Consider the following 13,133-nt stretch of genomic DNA (forward strand, 5'->3'; position numbering starts at 1 on the left):
TGAGAATTGAGAAAGGATAAGTACCAAATGGTTGCCCTCGTTCTCGTTGGAATAACCAAATGGTTGCATAGATGAACCCCGCAGCGATCCATATTCCATAGCCCAATAGTTTCAAAAAAAAAAATCCATAGGCCAATAGTTATGAAGAACAATCCTCTTAAGCTGCTTATGAGCAAGCTTGTTATCTTTGGTCTTTTACTAGGTTGGAGGAAATAATAGTGTCACTTTCTTTATGAAAATTATTTCAAAGAGTCTCGACAAATTTAGGTCCAAGCAAAATTACCAAATTTGAGTCTCGGCAAAAGAGGGTATAAATTACACCAAGTCAGATTCATTTTTTTTTCATTTCGGCAGCAAAAGCCGTCCACTGTTTTCTGCAGCTTCAGTTTCGTTGATCGCGGTGCGCAATGGCGCAACATTTCCTGATGCAGCGTCAGCAGGGAGCAATGGGAGCTCCACAGCCTGCACCTGCTCCTCTGGTCCTCCAAGATTTTGGACATCCGGTGGTGGCTCTACGTCGTCATGTCCTGCTTCTGGCCGTGCCGCACCCTCTTCAGGTCCTCCATCTCCAGATGGTGAAGGATTACCACGCAACTGAATAACCAGATGGCTATCTCTGCTGATGTGCCAAATGATACTATCGTCTCCGTTGACATGGACATGCTCAATAGCAAGTTCAGCGACTGCTTCTTGGACTTGCTCTTCTTCTTGCCTCAGTCGGAACCACAATGCTGCGTAGATGATCCCCACAATTGCCCATAGACCAATGGTTATGAAGAACACTCCTCTTAAACTGCTCCAGGTAACAACAGAGGCTGACTCAATGGCGTTCGCCTGGCTGTTGCAGACCAAGTCCCCTCCGAACCACTTCCTCTCAATGTCCATAATCTTGTCTCCTTCCGTCACCGTCAGTATGGCCCTTGACACATCGGCAACGAGCGGAGAGCCCTTGGGGAAGACCTGTCAGTCGCCAAAGCCACCAGAACAAGATTAATTTTGAAACGATACGTAGGAAAATCGCACTGCTTGTAGAACATTGGTAATGAGACATAAGCGCTCCTGCCCGACAAGTACCCAAAGCCACTAATTCATATATTCCACCTTTCACCAAAAAAAAATGCTATTTTGGACATTGTCAGTTTCAATAAGTCAAAGCTACAAGCCTACAAGAGTGTTGGTTATGTGCAGCTGTTTTTAAACTTCCAAAACGACATGCATTTGTGACGTGCGGCACAAATCAGGATAGGAACTGGTGCATCAGAAAACAAAACTTACAAAGCCAAATCCACCAGTCTTGTAAACACGACCAACAATACTGTGGTTCCTACAGTATTTGGACATAAATAGCTTGAGGTATGGAATCTCGTCAAATACTGCTGCAACACCACCATTCCAACTCCCTTTCATCAAAGCCTCAGCATACTGATCTGTAGTTCTGTAATTTCTAAGTTTGTGCTCCTCCACTTTACGGCTCTTCAGGAAATCCTTGACAAAAGAACCACCCTGGTAACCAATATAATCTCCATTACTAATAAGTTGATTCAAGTCAACAACCGTTGGTTGGAGTTGTCGTGCAGTCACCATGGAGGTCAAGCTTGCACTATAGAGTTTCTCCAACAACCAAACCAGCAACACCAAGTTTATTAGTGCAAATTTTGATAACCATTTCTTCAGTTTTGGGTCTGCAAAAATATATAGCACAAACATATCAGGGGTATGTTTGGTTTGAAAACAATATACCCTACAAATCCTAATGAAGTCCAGTATTACCAAAAATATTTTTTTATCGCCAAATCAGTTCCCTGAGAATTTGGCATGGTTTGGCTACAAAATAAGCTCAATGCCAATGAAAGGAGAATAATAGCCTCATTAAAATCTTATCAACACACTAAGAGAATTCAATGTCTGGTCAAAGTTGCCATGTTGATTGTTGCAACAACAACAATTGCGTAAATTGGTCTCATCATATATTTGCGAAAAATATAGAGACTGTTAACATTTGTGTTTTCTTGTGTATGTTTCCAACATTCCATTTATATATATAGTTCCACAATTTATGAACTGCATTTTCTACATCCATATCAAAGGTTGTTAGTATATGAATCTAAGCACAAAAGGGTAGTAAAAAATTGCAAGCCATCCATACAAATGGAGGGAGACACTTTTGATAATTCCGTTTAGCGCACCTTTTGGAACAGCAAGAAGTGCTTGAAAGCTGAAATAAGCAATGTTGACAAGCTGCTTCCCAGCACTGCCACCAAAATCTCTGTTTTCCTTGTGCTCAACAAGCCATATGACAAAACCTGTGAACACAAAAACAGCCAAGAAGGCCACCCATAGGATTGGTTCGATAGGCTTCAGAAAAACCCACAAGCTCGTGCTCCAGCGCTCCTTCAAGGGAACAACCATCTGCACTCCCGATTCAGTGTAAGGTAATGTAAAGTCCACGTACGAGGAACGATTAATGATTATTGTGGTGTCCCCAACCATCGCGTCATATTTCTGTTCAACACAAATAAGTAATTAATGGAGCAATTGTCCGAGTTAATATGGATTGCTCATCTGTTTAACCTCATCTGCTTGCTTCCATGCTTCTCTTTTAGCCTACAATTGCCTAAAATAATCATACTGAATCTTAAAGATGGGAACAGGTCAACAGCACAAGTGCAACATTTGGTATAAAATTTCTCTGCTTACCTTCAAGGAAACCTGGTGACATATCTCACTGTACGATATCGTCAAGTTGGTGGCTATGTTAGGGTCCACAACAGGAACATACTCATAGGGGACAGCGTACGGCATCTCCTGCACAACAGCTTCAAAGATATCTATACAATATCCAGTCACATAGAATTTCCCAGTAGCCAAATTCTTCTTAACATTCACGAATGGGTTAGGAGCAGGCTTTACTGGCACAGCAATCTTCATCTTCTTTCCAGCCACTGGCCACTCCCAACCTTTGGGAGGTTGTGCTGAACCACCAGGCCAAATCACTATGTTCAGTCCAACATTATCACTTGCATCAGAAGAGGTAATCAGTTTCTTGGTTATACCAAGATTAGGTGTCCAGAACCCAATACTTTGATATGAATTACCAATCACATTAAATATCTCAAATACTGATCCCTGCCTCTGGCCATCTACTAGAATAAATTCACCTGATATGCCTTGGAACCTGGTGGTCCGGATGGAATCAATAAGTCCCGGCCCATCTTGTGATACACCAAGCATACTCAGATCATTCGAGTTGTTGCTGTTCTGCAATGATGGCAATTTCAAGCCCAATGTAAGGGGTCCAGCCTTCCTTAGGGCCGTTGCGATTGCCCATGCTGTGTCATATGCCCACAGATGGAAAATATTTGGACTTGCTGGGTCAGGCATTGCTTGGTTCTGTTGTCTGTACCGTGAAAGAAATAGAGCAGGGAATGCGAGGAGCTTGTCCGATTGTGGAACGTAAGGCCTCACACCAAGAACACCCTGCATTGAATTGATTATGTTTTCATCAAGGGTGCTAAACATGTTGCCAACACTGTCAGTTATAATCCAAGCATAACCATAAGCAAGCATCTCAGCATCATGGGCAAGGACAAAGAGGCGTGCTGCAATGTTGGGTGACATATGCACGACAAAAACTCGTGCTTGCATAGTCTTTAGCTTGTTAAGCTCCACCTTTATCTGATCATCAGTAGGAACAGAAGGGATGATGCTTCGGTATGGGATGTGTGCGTCAGCGTCTTGGAGAGCATCCACAAGATAGGGTACAATGCCTCTACCAAAGTCAGAGTCCTCATAGATAAGTACGACTTGGCGCCAGTTGAAGTATTGGATCAGAGAAGCTATTGCAGGAACTTGAGAGGCATCATCCAGGGCAGTGCGAACAAAATACTTGGACTGGTTAGCTGACAAGTAGGGACTAGTGGCTGAATAAGACAAGATGGGTACATTCGTCTTATTGCCGATACCAATGGTGAACCTCGCCTGCATTGACGTCTTTGGCCCAATGATGGCTTGCACCTTGAAGTCCTTCAGGAGGTCTATTGCTGCAACATGGAAGAAACATGGGAGGAGGGGGTTATTTAAGCATACACTCATCGATGGCCTTGGCCAACACTAGGGTAGTAAAGTAACCACAGCAAACATGGTGTGCACACTGTAATTATTCACCCTTATCACTTTATCCCTAAAATGGAGGTATTAACATTTGCCACCCCCATCAACAAGTCAGCCAAGCCAAGCCAAGCTGATTTTTTGTATGTTATAATGGCCTTGTCTGCTTAAAATCGTAAGCATTAGCCATAGTGACTAACTGAAAGTCTTTCCATTGGATGAAATTACCCATCCTTGTTTTTCCCTTTACAATTTCAATCAAGCATGCCTTTGCTAGTTTCCTCTCAGCCGTGGTTAGGGTAGGGCACATGCTGAATGATGCCGATAAAACTACAATTGGGTTCATGGCATTGTCATTTGCATAGTTTTGATTTTTGAATTTTTGAAAAAAAACTAAAACTATAGAATAGGGCACAATCGTTCTAATTGTTGCAGTGTAATAGCACTGTAACAACCCAAATTTAAGGTAGTCTATGCCACAATCAGAAATTCTACATATCCTGCAAGAGCTTGTGAAATTACATCCGTGTGGCAAAATATTCCCCCGCACTCACCTCGCCGATACAGCTGAGTAGTGAGTAGTTAGGAGCCACAGATCCGCTGGTACAGAAACGGCCTTCCGAGCCAGGACTGGCGGGTGAGCCTACTCCCATCCGGCTTCCGGGCGCCATCACGAAGTCTGGCACTCGACCAGCGGCGGAGTTTAGCCACACTGGGCACCGGCGGCACACTGCCCCCGCCCCGACAACTCCACTCTCCGCACTTGGGAGTTGGGACTCCCTCCCCAAGCCCCAGATACACCCGGAATTCGGTTGCCCAAGGTTGGACGCGCGCGCATGGCGGCATCCCTGGGCGGGTAACTCCTACCACGGCATGCTGCATCCACCGGCGCCGCCATTCCACCTAGGCGCAACAATCCCCCGCGGTCGCTGGCCGTACAGGCAACCATGGCCAGGGCGCCAGGCACGGGCCTAGTGGGCGGCATGGGCTCTGACTGCATCAAATTGGAACGGGCCTATGGTCTATGGAGCATTGGAACATTTGTCTGGATCACCTGGTCTTTTTCTTTCTCTTTTAGCAAAGTCTTAACCCAATTACCCAAGCAATGCTAAGTATTTTTTCGAGTAAAATACATTGTGGGTCCTTAAACTAGTTGAGTTGTTCTGTTCAGGTCCATAAATTTTGAAAATGCATTTTTAGATTCAGGATCTATTTAATTGAGTCACTTGAGGTCCAAAACACCTCTGACCGCCTTTGAGTCTACGTGGACGACCAACTCAGATCCAACGTGGACTAGGGCTGTGTGTTGGCTTCTAGGCGCGCCCTCCCAACCACCAGCATCGCTGTTATGGTGGGTCCTCGGCGCCGTACGGAGGGGGAGCCGGCGAGGTGCTCGGAGCAGAGCGTCCTCCGCCCCGCCGCATGCCCCCACGGCTCGCCGGTGCATGAGCTGGAGCTCCGCCGCCGCGGCCGGAGCCAAGCCGGGGCCGCTGCGAGGGAGGAGGAAGGGGGCGGCGCGCAGTCTTCTAGGAGCTCTGCTCCGCGCGCGAGGCCCCTGCTCCGCTGCGAGAGGGAGGGGCCGGCCACCCGCCATGGAAGCGAGGAAGGAGGGGCCGGCCGCACGGAGAAGCTTAAGATCGGACCAGCTTGAACTCGGCGTCACTGCGCCTCGCTCGGCTGGCTCGCGGCCGCCCCTGCTCCTTCTCCTCCTCCTCCGTCTCGCACGAGCGCCGCTGCCGCTCCACGGCCCCTGCGCGACGCTCCTGGAGCGGCCTCCGCGTCCACCACACGACGCCTCCGCGAGCCACCTCCGCTCCGCGGCCTCTGCGCGCCGCCTCTGCCCGGATGCTGCAGGCCGCACCACCGCGGAACGCCGGAGCCCCGCGCGGCTTGGAGCCCGGCTTGCCCCTGGCCTCGGTGCGTGCTACGTGGCTCGCCGCTCCGCCCTCCCCGCCCCTGACCACGCGTGCTGCTCCGCCCGTCCCGCCCCGACCGCCGCACAGCAGGGGAAGGGGGCGGAGGGAGCAAGGGAGCTCGATCCGCCGGCGTCCGCGCCCGTGAGGATCCTCGCCGGGGAGGCCGGAGGAGGCCACGGCGAGCAGCGCCTTGGGGGCGCGCGCGGGGCAGGTGAGCCGCGGAGGTGAGGAGACCCGCTCCCCACGAGAAGGCCGCCAGGAGCCGAACACGGCCGCGCGAGAAGCTCCGTGCGGCCGCCGTGCGCTTGCAGGCCCGCCGCTGCGTCCTCAGCCAGCTCCGCGCAGCTCCTTGCGCTTGCGGCCGCGCTGCTCTCTGCCCCCGCCGGCGGAGGAGGGAGGGAGCAGAGGAGGGACGGCGCAACGGGAAGGACGCCGGAGGAGGGGATGGGGAGGAAGAGAGAGACAGAGAGGCGGTCCATGTTGGATCTGAGTCCATATTGGATCCAAGTTGGCCGTCCACATAGACGGTCAAAGGCGGTCGGAGGCGTTTTGGACCTCAAGTGACTCACTTAAATAGATCATGGATCTAAAAATGCATTTTCAAAGTTCATGGACCTGAACAGAACGGCTCAACTAGTTTAAGGACCCACAGTGCATTTTACTCTATTTTTTCTCTCCAAACACAAATACACAGGTACTACTCACCACTATAAAACGTACATACAGAGAGTTTACCCCTGTAAACCTGTACAGAGTTATCTATGGTCGGATCTCTCATAGCAACCTTTGAAAGAATAATTAACTGCGCATATGAGCATATACGAGAGAAAAATATTGCTGGCTAGTGGCCGGTGCTGATTTGATATGAGAGAAAAACACTGCTGGCTGACTGGCTGACAAACCAAGCGAACAGATAGTGTATCACGACAATAGATGGAGACCCGAATCCATGTAGGCAGCTCTCACGACCAAAGAACCTAACCAATGCAAGTGAGTTACACTAAGTTTTTCGTCACACTAAGAAACAGATGAGAACGACAAAATCTTTGCATTTCAAAATATCAATTTAATTTGAAAGGATGGAAATGACATACTTGGATATAGTGTTTGTATCCAAATATCAATTTGAAAGCAAGGTGGAAATGGCATACTTGGATAATTTGTTTATTTGTTGATTTTTTTATCTATATGCGCAATTGTGACCATTTATATGTGAGAGATTTTATGATTTTTTTTCAAAAACTATCCATTTATATGTATGATGGATTTAGCTATTTCTTCAGAGTTAAACCTTGAGAAGTTCTCCATTCAGTGGCTTCGTGAAACAGTTTCCGGCTTCGGCGCCGCGCCAGCTGTTCACAATCGCTAGCAAAATGGAAGAGAAAATGCATGTCGAAAATATCGACAAAAAAGAAAATGTGTACTACCTGTCGAAGCGGCTGTGATCTCGTCGTCCTTGCAGTCCGCGACGTGCAGCGCCACCGTGGCGCCGGAGCCCGGTGGCTGCGAGGCGTAGAAATCCTCCAGCGCGAGCGAGATGGACGCCCGCGACGCCCTCCCACCGACAGACCCGAGGTCCAGCAGCGCTCCGACATGCACGACGCTCGACGCCGCCGCCGCCGCGTCCGGCCGCTGAGCCCGCCCCAGCAGCCCAGCAGGCTGATCGTGGCCGGCGAAGAGGAGCCAAGAGGACAGCAACACGAGGAGGGAGATGATAATGTTCCCACCAACCACCATGATCTTTCTTCGTTCCTTGCATGGACGATATGATACTTCTCCGACGACCTTTGGTGCCCTTATATACATACAAAGCACTAGCATGTAGCTACCAAACCTAGCTGCATGCCCGTGCTAGCTAGCTAGCTAGCTTCGATCCATGGCGCGCGGTTGACTTTTTGGTGACTGATGATGGTGAGAGCTCTGAACCACCGTGCAAGTGTAGCCCTGGATCGGAGGCCCTGACGAACCCAAAGCCAGAAGTCTTCGGTCGCAGGGCGCCATTACTTTCGTTAGGCATGGACCTGCGACTTCTTCGCAATGCCGTATGCTGGATCTCGCTGTCCTTTCGAACGAGGGGAAGATGACTGGATGACGAGGAGGCGCCGGATCTATGGCGCCGCCACGCAATTATTGCTTGAGCGACGCCGTGTGGTGTGGTGTGGCCGTGTGGGTCAAGCTAGCACGAGTTCCCCATGCATCATGCCCAGTCGCAGATGCCGGCTGACGGCGGTCGCCGGCTCGCCGACGCCGCGGTCCTGCCTGGTCCCTGGTGCCTGCTGCAGCTGCAGCTGCAGGCAATTGGTTTGACACGGTCAGAGGAATAGTAGGGTAGGGAGAGTGGCAGGCCGAAAACATCCTGGGCTGCTGTCTATGGGTCAATGTTGCCTGTTTGGCAACGACCCAGGTTTGGTTGGCCCAGCAAAACCTTACCGCTCTGGGTTGGGCCATCTATGCACATCACTTACGTGCCATCTAAAATTGTCATCTCTTTTCAATGCTACTTCCTCCATTCTAGATTATAAATCATTCCAACAATTTTGGTGATTTGGAGTTTTTCAAATTTGATCAAATTTATATAATAATATAATAATATTTATGATACCAATTAAATATTATTAAATTCTTTGTTAGTTATATTTTTATAGTACACATGTTTGATATTATAAATTTTTAGGTTTCTTTCTATAATTTTGGTTAAGTTTTGAAATGATTTGGATCTCTAAAATTCTTAAAATAACTTATAATTTAGAATCTAGGGAGTATTTATTTTACTTTTATTTCCCGTGGCTGCCATTGCCATCACAATCCTGCTTACGGCATTAAATCAGCTCTCTCTGCACTCATCCGTTCCCTCTCTCCACTTCCACCTCCATTCAATTCATCCATAAATCAACTGCCACCGGCAGCCATCTCCGTCTGATCACCCACACGCGTCATCGGCGTCACCGCGCGGGCTTCGACGACGCGCGCGTTGTCGTGGCCCTGTTGCTCCGGCCTCCGGGTGCGCTGTCGAAGACGGATCCTTTTTTTTTTTGAAAACCGGGTCATATTTCATTATATAGAAGATTACAGTCATTGCTTACAAGAACACCCCACATAAAATAGAAATTACATCCAGATCCTTGTAGTACAAACCCAGCCGCTTTGACACCTTCACTGCTGGTCGCCGGAGCCGCCGCCCAACGCCGCATCCCTAGAAGGAACTGCCGTTGAACTTGCGCCCTGAAGCCGAGCTCCAGCTCGACGAAGGCACTTCCGAAAAAAGTCACAAAGCTTTTCAAGAAACCAACCTTGGCAACAAATGGTACACCGAAAGCATCGATGCGCACTATAATCGCTGAAAGCCCACACAAGCAATCTCTTGCCGAGAGAACGGAGATCTGGCGCCTCAAGGGTTGCAGGCAACCCAGAAGCAGCCAGCAACGAAGAACTCCAACCCGATCCGTGGTAGGAGTAAACTAACCTCACAAAGCAGACTTCAACGCCCAAGCCGCTCTGGAGGGACAAAAACACCAGCTTCCTCCTCCCAGGACCGCCGCCGCACATGACGCCGGAATCGAAGATGAGGAACTGGTAGAAGACGTACCCCATCTTAACCGCAGGCAGCAGATCCTCGTCGGAGGTCACCGTCGCCGGAGACCAAATTGAAGCCGCCGCCGCCGCCGCAGAAGAGAGGTACAAACATGAACTCCAAACCCGCGACCCCGATTCAGAGGAACCAAACCCTTGCTCATAGAAACCTAGTCTAATAAAGGTGGGTATGTACACCGGCCATCGATTCCACCGCTCCCCTCCACATCCAGCGCCGTAGCAGCCGCCGGAGGCGAGGGGGAGCCAACGGAATTGACACCGGGACACCAATCGCCCTTCAGTCGTCCTTCTCAACTGTAGCAAGGGGAAGAAGAGACGCGAGAGTTCTCCTATCGAAGACGAGGATCCGGTTCCTCTGAAGTTGTTACATCTACCTCAGAGGCACGTCGGAGCTGCGGCACCGTTCAAACAACATTCAACGGCAGCACACAGGAAGGAGCGCTGCGCTGGTTTGGCCCAGAAGCATGATGTCCGGCCTGCTTGCTTTGGCCCATTTGCTGACCAATCCGGCGGGTAAAAATCACGGAGACCGATGGAAAACGCGGGAGGGCGACCAAACTGGCGCGAGACTGACGGAAAAGGGCGGGAGGAGCGCCAGGCCTCGCCTCGCCGGACACCTCGCCGAACGCCTCACTGGACAGCAGAAATTTCAGAGCACTGCAATCTTGTGCGTAAGTCTGAGTTACCTTCTTCTCTTGAGAGGCATGTTTTCTCGGATCTCTTTTCTCACGGCTCACTTTGTCACCGTCAGCTTGTTATTGTTCCTGCTCAACCTTCCCTTTTCTCATGGAAGAAGCAACCTGATGAATTTTTTTCAATACTTCTGAAATGGAAGAAGAGGCTAACAAACAAGAGGCCAACAATGCACACCATGATTCCACTACGTCAGTAATACAACCCGTCTTATATTAATCTCATGTGACTTCAAATGAATTTTAGTCCAATATTTTATCTGCACTTGCATAAGTCCCTGCTCATGTTATGTTTCAATTGCAGAACTATACTGCTTGGTTTGGTACGTTTGGTACCTCAAGTTGGCATGGAATTTAGAACATCAGATGAGGCTTGGGCATTTTGGCTTAGCTATGGTGGACATAAAGGATTCGAGGTTAGAAAAAAGTATACAAACAAAAGGCCATCTGATGGTAAAATTACATCATGTAGATTTGTTTGTGCAAAAGAGGGTCGTCGATCGCAGGACAAAAGAGATCATTTAACAAAGTGCCCTCGAGCTGAAACTAGAACTGAATGTCAGGTCTATATGAATCTTAAAATGGATCGAAAGAAGGAAATCTTGAAGGTGTCAGAGCTGGTTTTGGAACACAACCATGGACTACACCTACCAGAAACATTGCACTTAATGGTCTCCTAAAGGAAAATTACAGATTTACAGGCTTTTGAAATAGAAACGGCAGATGATGTGGGAATTGGGCCAAAAGCAGCGCATGAGTTGGCTAGTCGTCAAGTTGGTGGACCACTCAATCTTAACTACACCCTTCGTGATCACAAGAACTATCTGCGATCCAAGCGGCAACGGGAGATGGGATATGACCAAGCTGGTAGCATGCTTAAGTATTTTCAACATAAAATTGCTGAAAATCCATCGTTTCAATATGCATTGCAAATGGATTGTGATGAACAAATAGCAACCATATTCTGGGCAGATGCCAAAATGATCATGAATTATGCACATTTTGGTGATGTTGTTAGTTTTGACACTACTTTTGGAACAAACAAGGAGAGTAGGTCTTTTGGTGTCTTTGTTGGATTCAACTATTTTAGAGAAACTGTAGTTTTTGGTGCTACTCTCTTGTATGATGAAACTATTGATTCCTTCAAGTGGTTGTTTGAGACCTTTCTAAAAGCTCATAATGGACAGCAGCCTAAAACATTTTATACAGATCAAGATGCTGCAATGGAAAAGGCAGTTGGAGAAGTGTTTGATGAAGCATGGCATGGATTGTGCACCTTTCACATCATGCAAAATGCTGTCAAACATTTGCATGAGGAGAATGAAGAAAAGAAAAAAGAGAAGAAGAAAGAGAAGAAGAAAAAAAGGGAAGAATAAGGAGATCAATGAAAAGGAATATGAAGAAACGAGCATTCTATCTGATTTTAGTGCCGGTGCGTAATGGGATCCTTGAGCTAGTCGATAATGTAAAGAGGGGTAGAGGTAGACCTAAACTGACGTGGGATGAGTCGGTTAAGAGAGACCTTAAGGATTGGAACATCTCTAAAGAGATAGCTTTAGATAGGAGCGCTTGGAGACTAGCTATCAATGTGCCTGAACCTTGAACTTATTTCTTTCGGGTTTCATCTCTAGCCTACCCCAACTTGCTTGGGAAAAAAGGCTATGTTGTTGTTGTTGTTGTTGTATGTTTGAGTATGAAGAAATTGCAGACCACCGGAAAAGAAATATAATCGAAAATCCAAATATGGATGCTATACTTCGCTGCAGGTATATGTCTTACAAATTTCTCAATTTGGCACATCGAGCAGCAAACTTTCCAGAATGCACCATGTTAGTAGACAACACACTTGACATTCTTGGTAAGCAAATTGAAGAGAAAATCAATGCATGTGCAAGCACTTCTAGTTATCCGTGTATAATTCCCAGAAATACTAGTCTATTAAATGATTGCTTGAGTACTGCCCATCTAAAGAAAATAGAGGTTGAAACCAAAAGTTCAAAGAGAAAAAGAACCTGGCTTGATAAGAAAAAGAAGTTTAGGAAAAAGAGACAAAATACAGCTATACCACAGGTTTGGGAAGAGGCAGGCAGTGGTGGCGCACAAGCACAAAAACAAGTTGCAGATGATACCAAATGTTCAGTTCTGGGAGCATAGTCATTTTGCAAGCAAAATACTCATGGAGCAAAGGTTGGCTTCCTGCTTCTGAACTTTCGTGTATAACGTGTGATACTATTGTTCCTGCTACTCTGAATCTTGGCTTCTGAACTTTCATTTGTTCTTGCAAAGTGAGACCAGGTCATGTGCAAGGGTTGCCTTCCTCTTGCAATGGTGGGAAATAGCAGCACCGGTTGTGCTCCCATCCGGCCGTGTACGAGCTTCTCGGCGGCGGCGGCGGCGGCAGCGTATACAACCATTTTGCGATGATGGATGGCCGGATCGGGCAATAGGAGCGAGAGCTGCAGCATTGGGCGCCGGTGAACCGTGGAGACCAGTGCGTGACTTCGCAACAGTGGACGGCGGCGAGGGAGCTGCGACACCGGCGTTGAGGCGGCGGCGGCGGCGGCGAGAAGACACCCTGTATCAGCATCGTTTTTCCTTTTGTGTGTGTAGCAAACAGATGAGTAGTAGGCCTGGGCTATTTCTTTATGGGCCGACAACATGGGCTCAGTGTTTGGACTCTTGTTTTTCAGAAATGCCGTTGGATGCTAAATGAATGGCCAACAATCGTTTACGTCTCTCTGAGGTAGCTGTGAAAACTTCAGAGGAACTGCACCGCTAATTTGCGGTTAACCGTGGGGAATGGATTCGTGCGGTCGATTTTCCGACA

At 48.1% G+C, this 13,133-nt stretch overlaps 1 protein-coding gene and 1 long non-coding RNA gene across 5 annotated transcripts; one reads left to right on the forward strand and one right to left on the reverse strand.

Moving 5' to 3' along the window:
* Positions 1-203: 203 nt before the first annotated feature.
* On the reverse strand, positions 204-8,016 carry LOC120660723 (glutamate receptor 2.4-like). Of its 4 annotated transcripts, XM_039939350.1 has the most exons (6): positions 7,451-8,016; positions 2,698-4,040; positions 2,187-2,502; positions 1,582-1,682; positions 1,276-1,503; positions 204-960 (listed from the first exon to the last, which is right to left on the reverse strand). In XM_039939350.1, the coding sequence occupies exons 1-6, from the start codon at positions 7,842-7,844 to the stop codon at positions 343-345; spliced, it is 3,000 nt and encodes a 999-aa protein (XP_039795284.1). In that variant the 5' UTR covers positions 7,845-8,016; the 3' UTR covers positions 204-342. The 4 variants fall into 4 exon arrangements, with proteins under 4 accessions (XP_039795284.1, XP_039795285.1, XP_039795282.1 ...); XM_039939351.1 differs by having other exon boundaries at positions 1,276-1,682; positions 2,187-2,409; positions 7,451-8,014; XM_039939348.1 differs by having other exon boundaries at positions 1,276-1,682; positions 7,451-8,011.
* A 2,161-nt stretch (positions 8,017-10,177) lies between these two features.
* On the forward strand, positions 10,178-11,734 carry LOC120658856. Its single transcript, XR_005668869.1, has 3 exons — positions 10,178-10,285; positions 10,366-10,498; positions 10,611-11,734. It is a non-coding gene; the product is annotated as an uncharacterized LOC120658856 (long non-coding RNA).
* Positions 11,735-13,133: the final 1,399 nt, after the last annotated feature.

Source organism: Panicum virgatum, chromosome 2N, assembly GCF_016808335.1.
Source record: "Panicum virgatum strain AP13 chromosome 2N, P.virgatum_v5, whole genome shotgun sequence".
In the NCBI taxonomy this organism is placed as follows: domain Eukaryota; kingdom Viridiplantae; phylum Streptophyta; class Magnoliopsida; order Poales; family Poaceae; genus Panicum; species Panicum virgatum.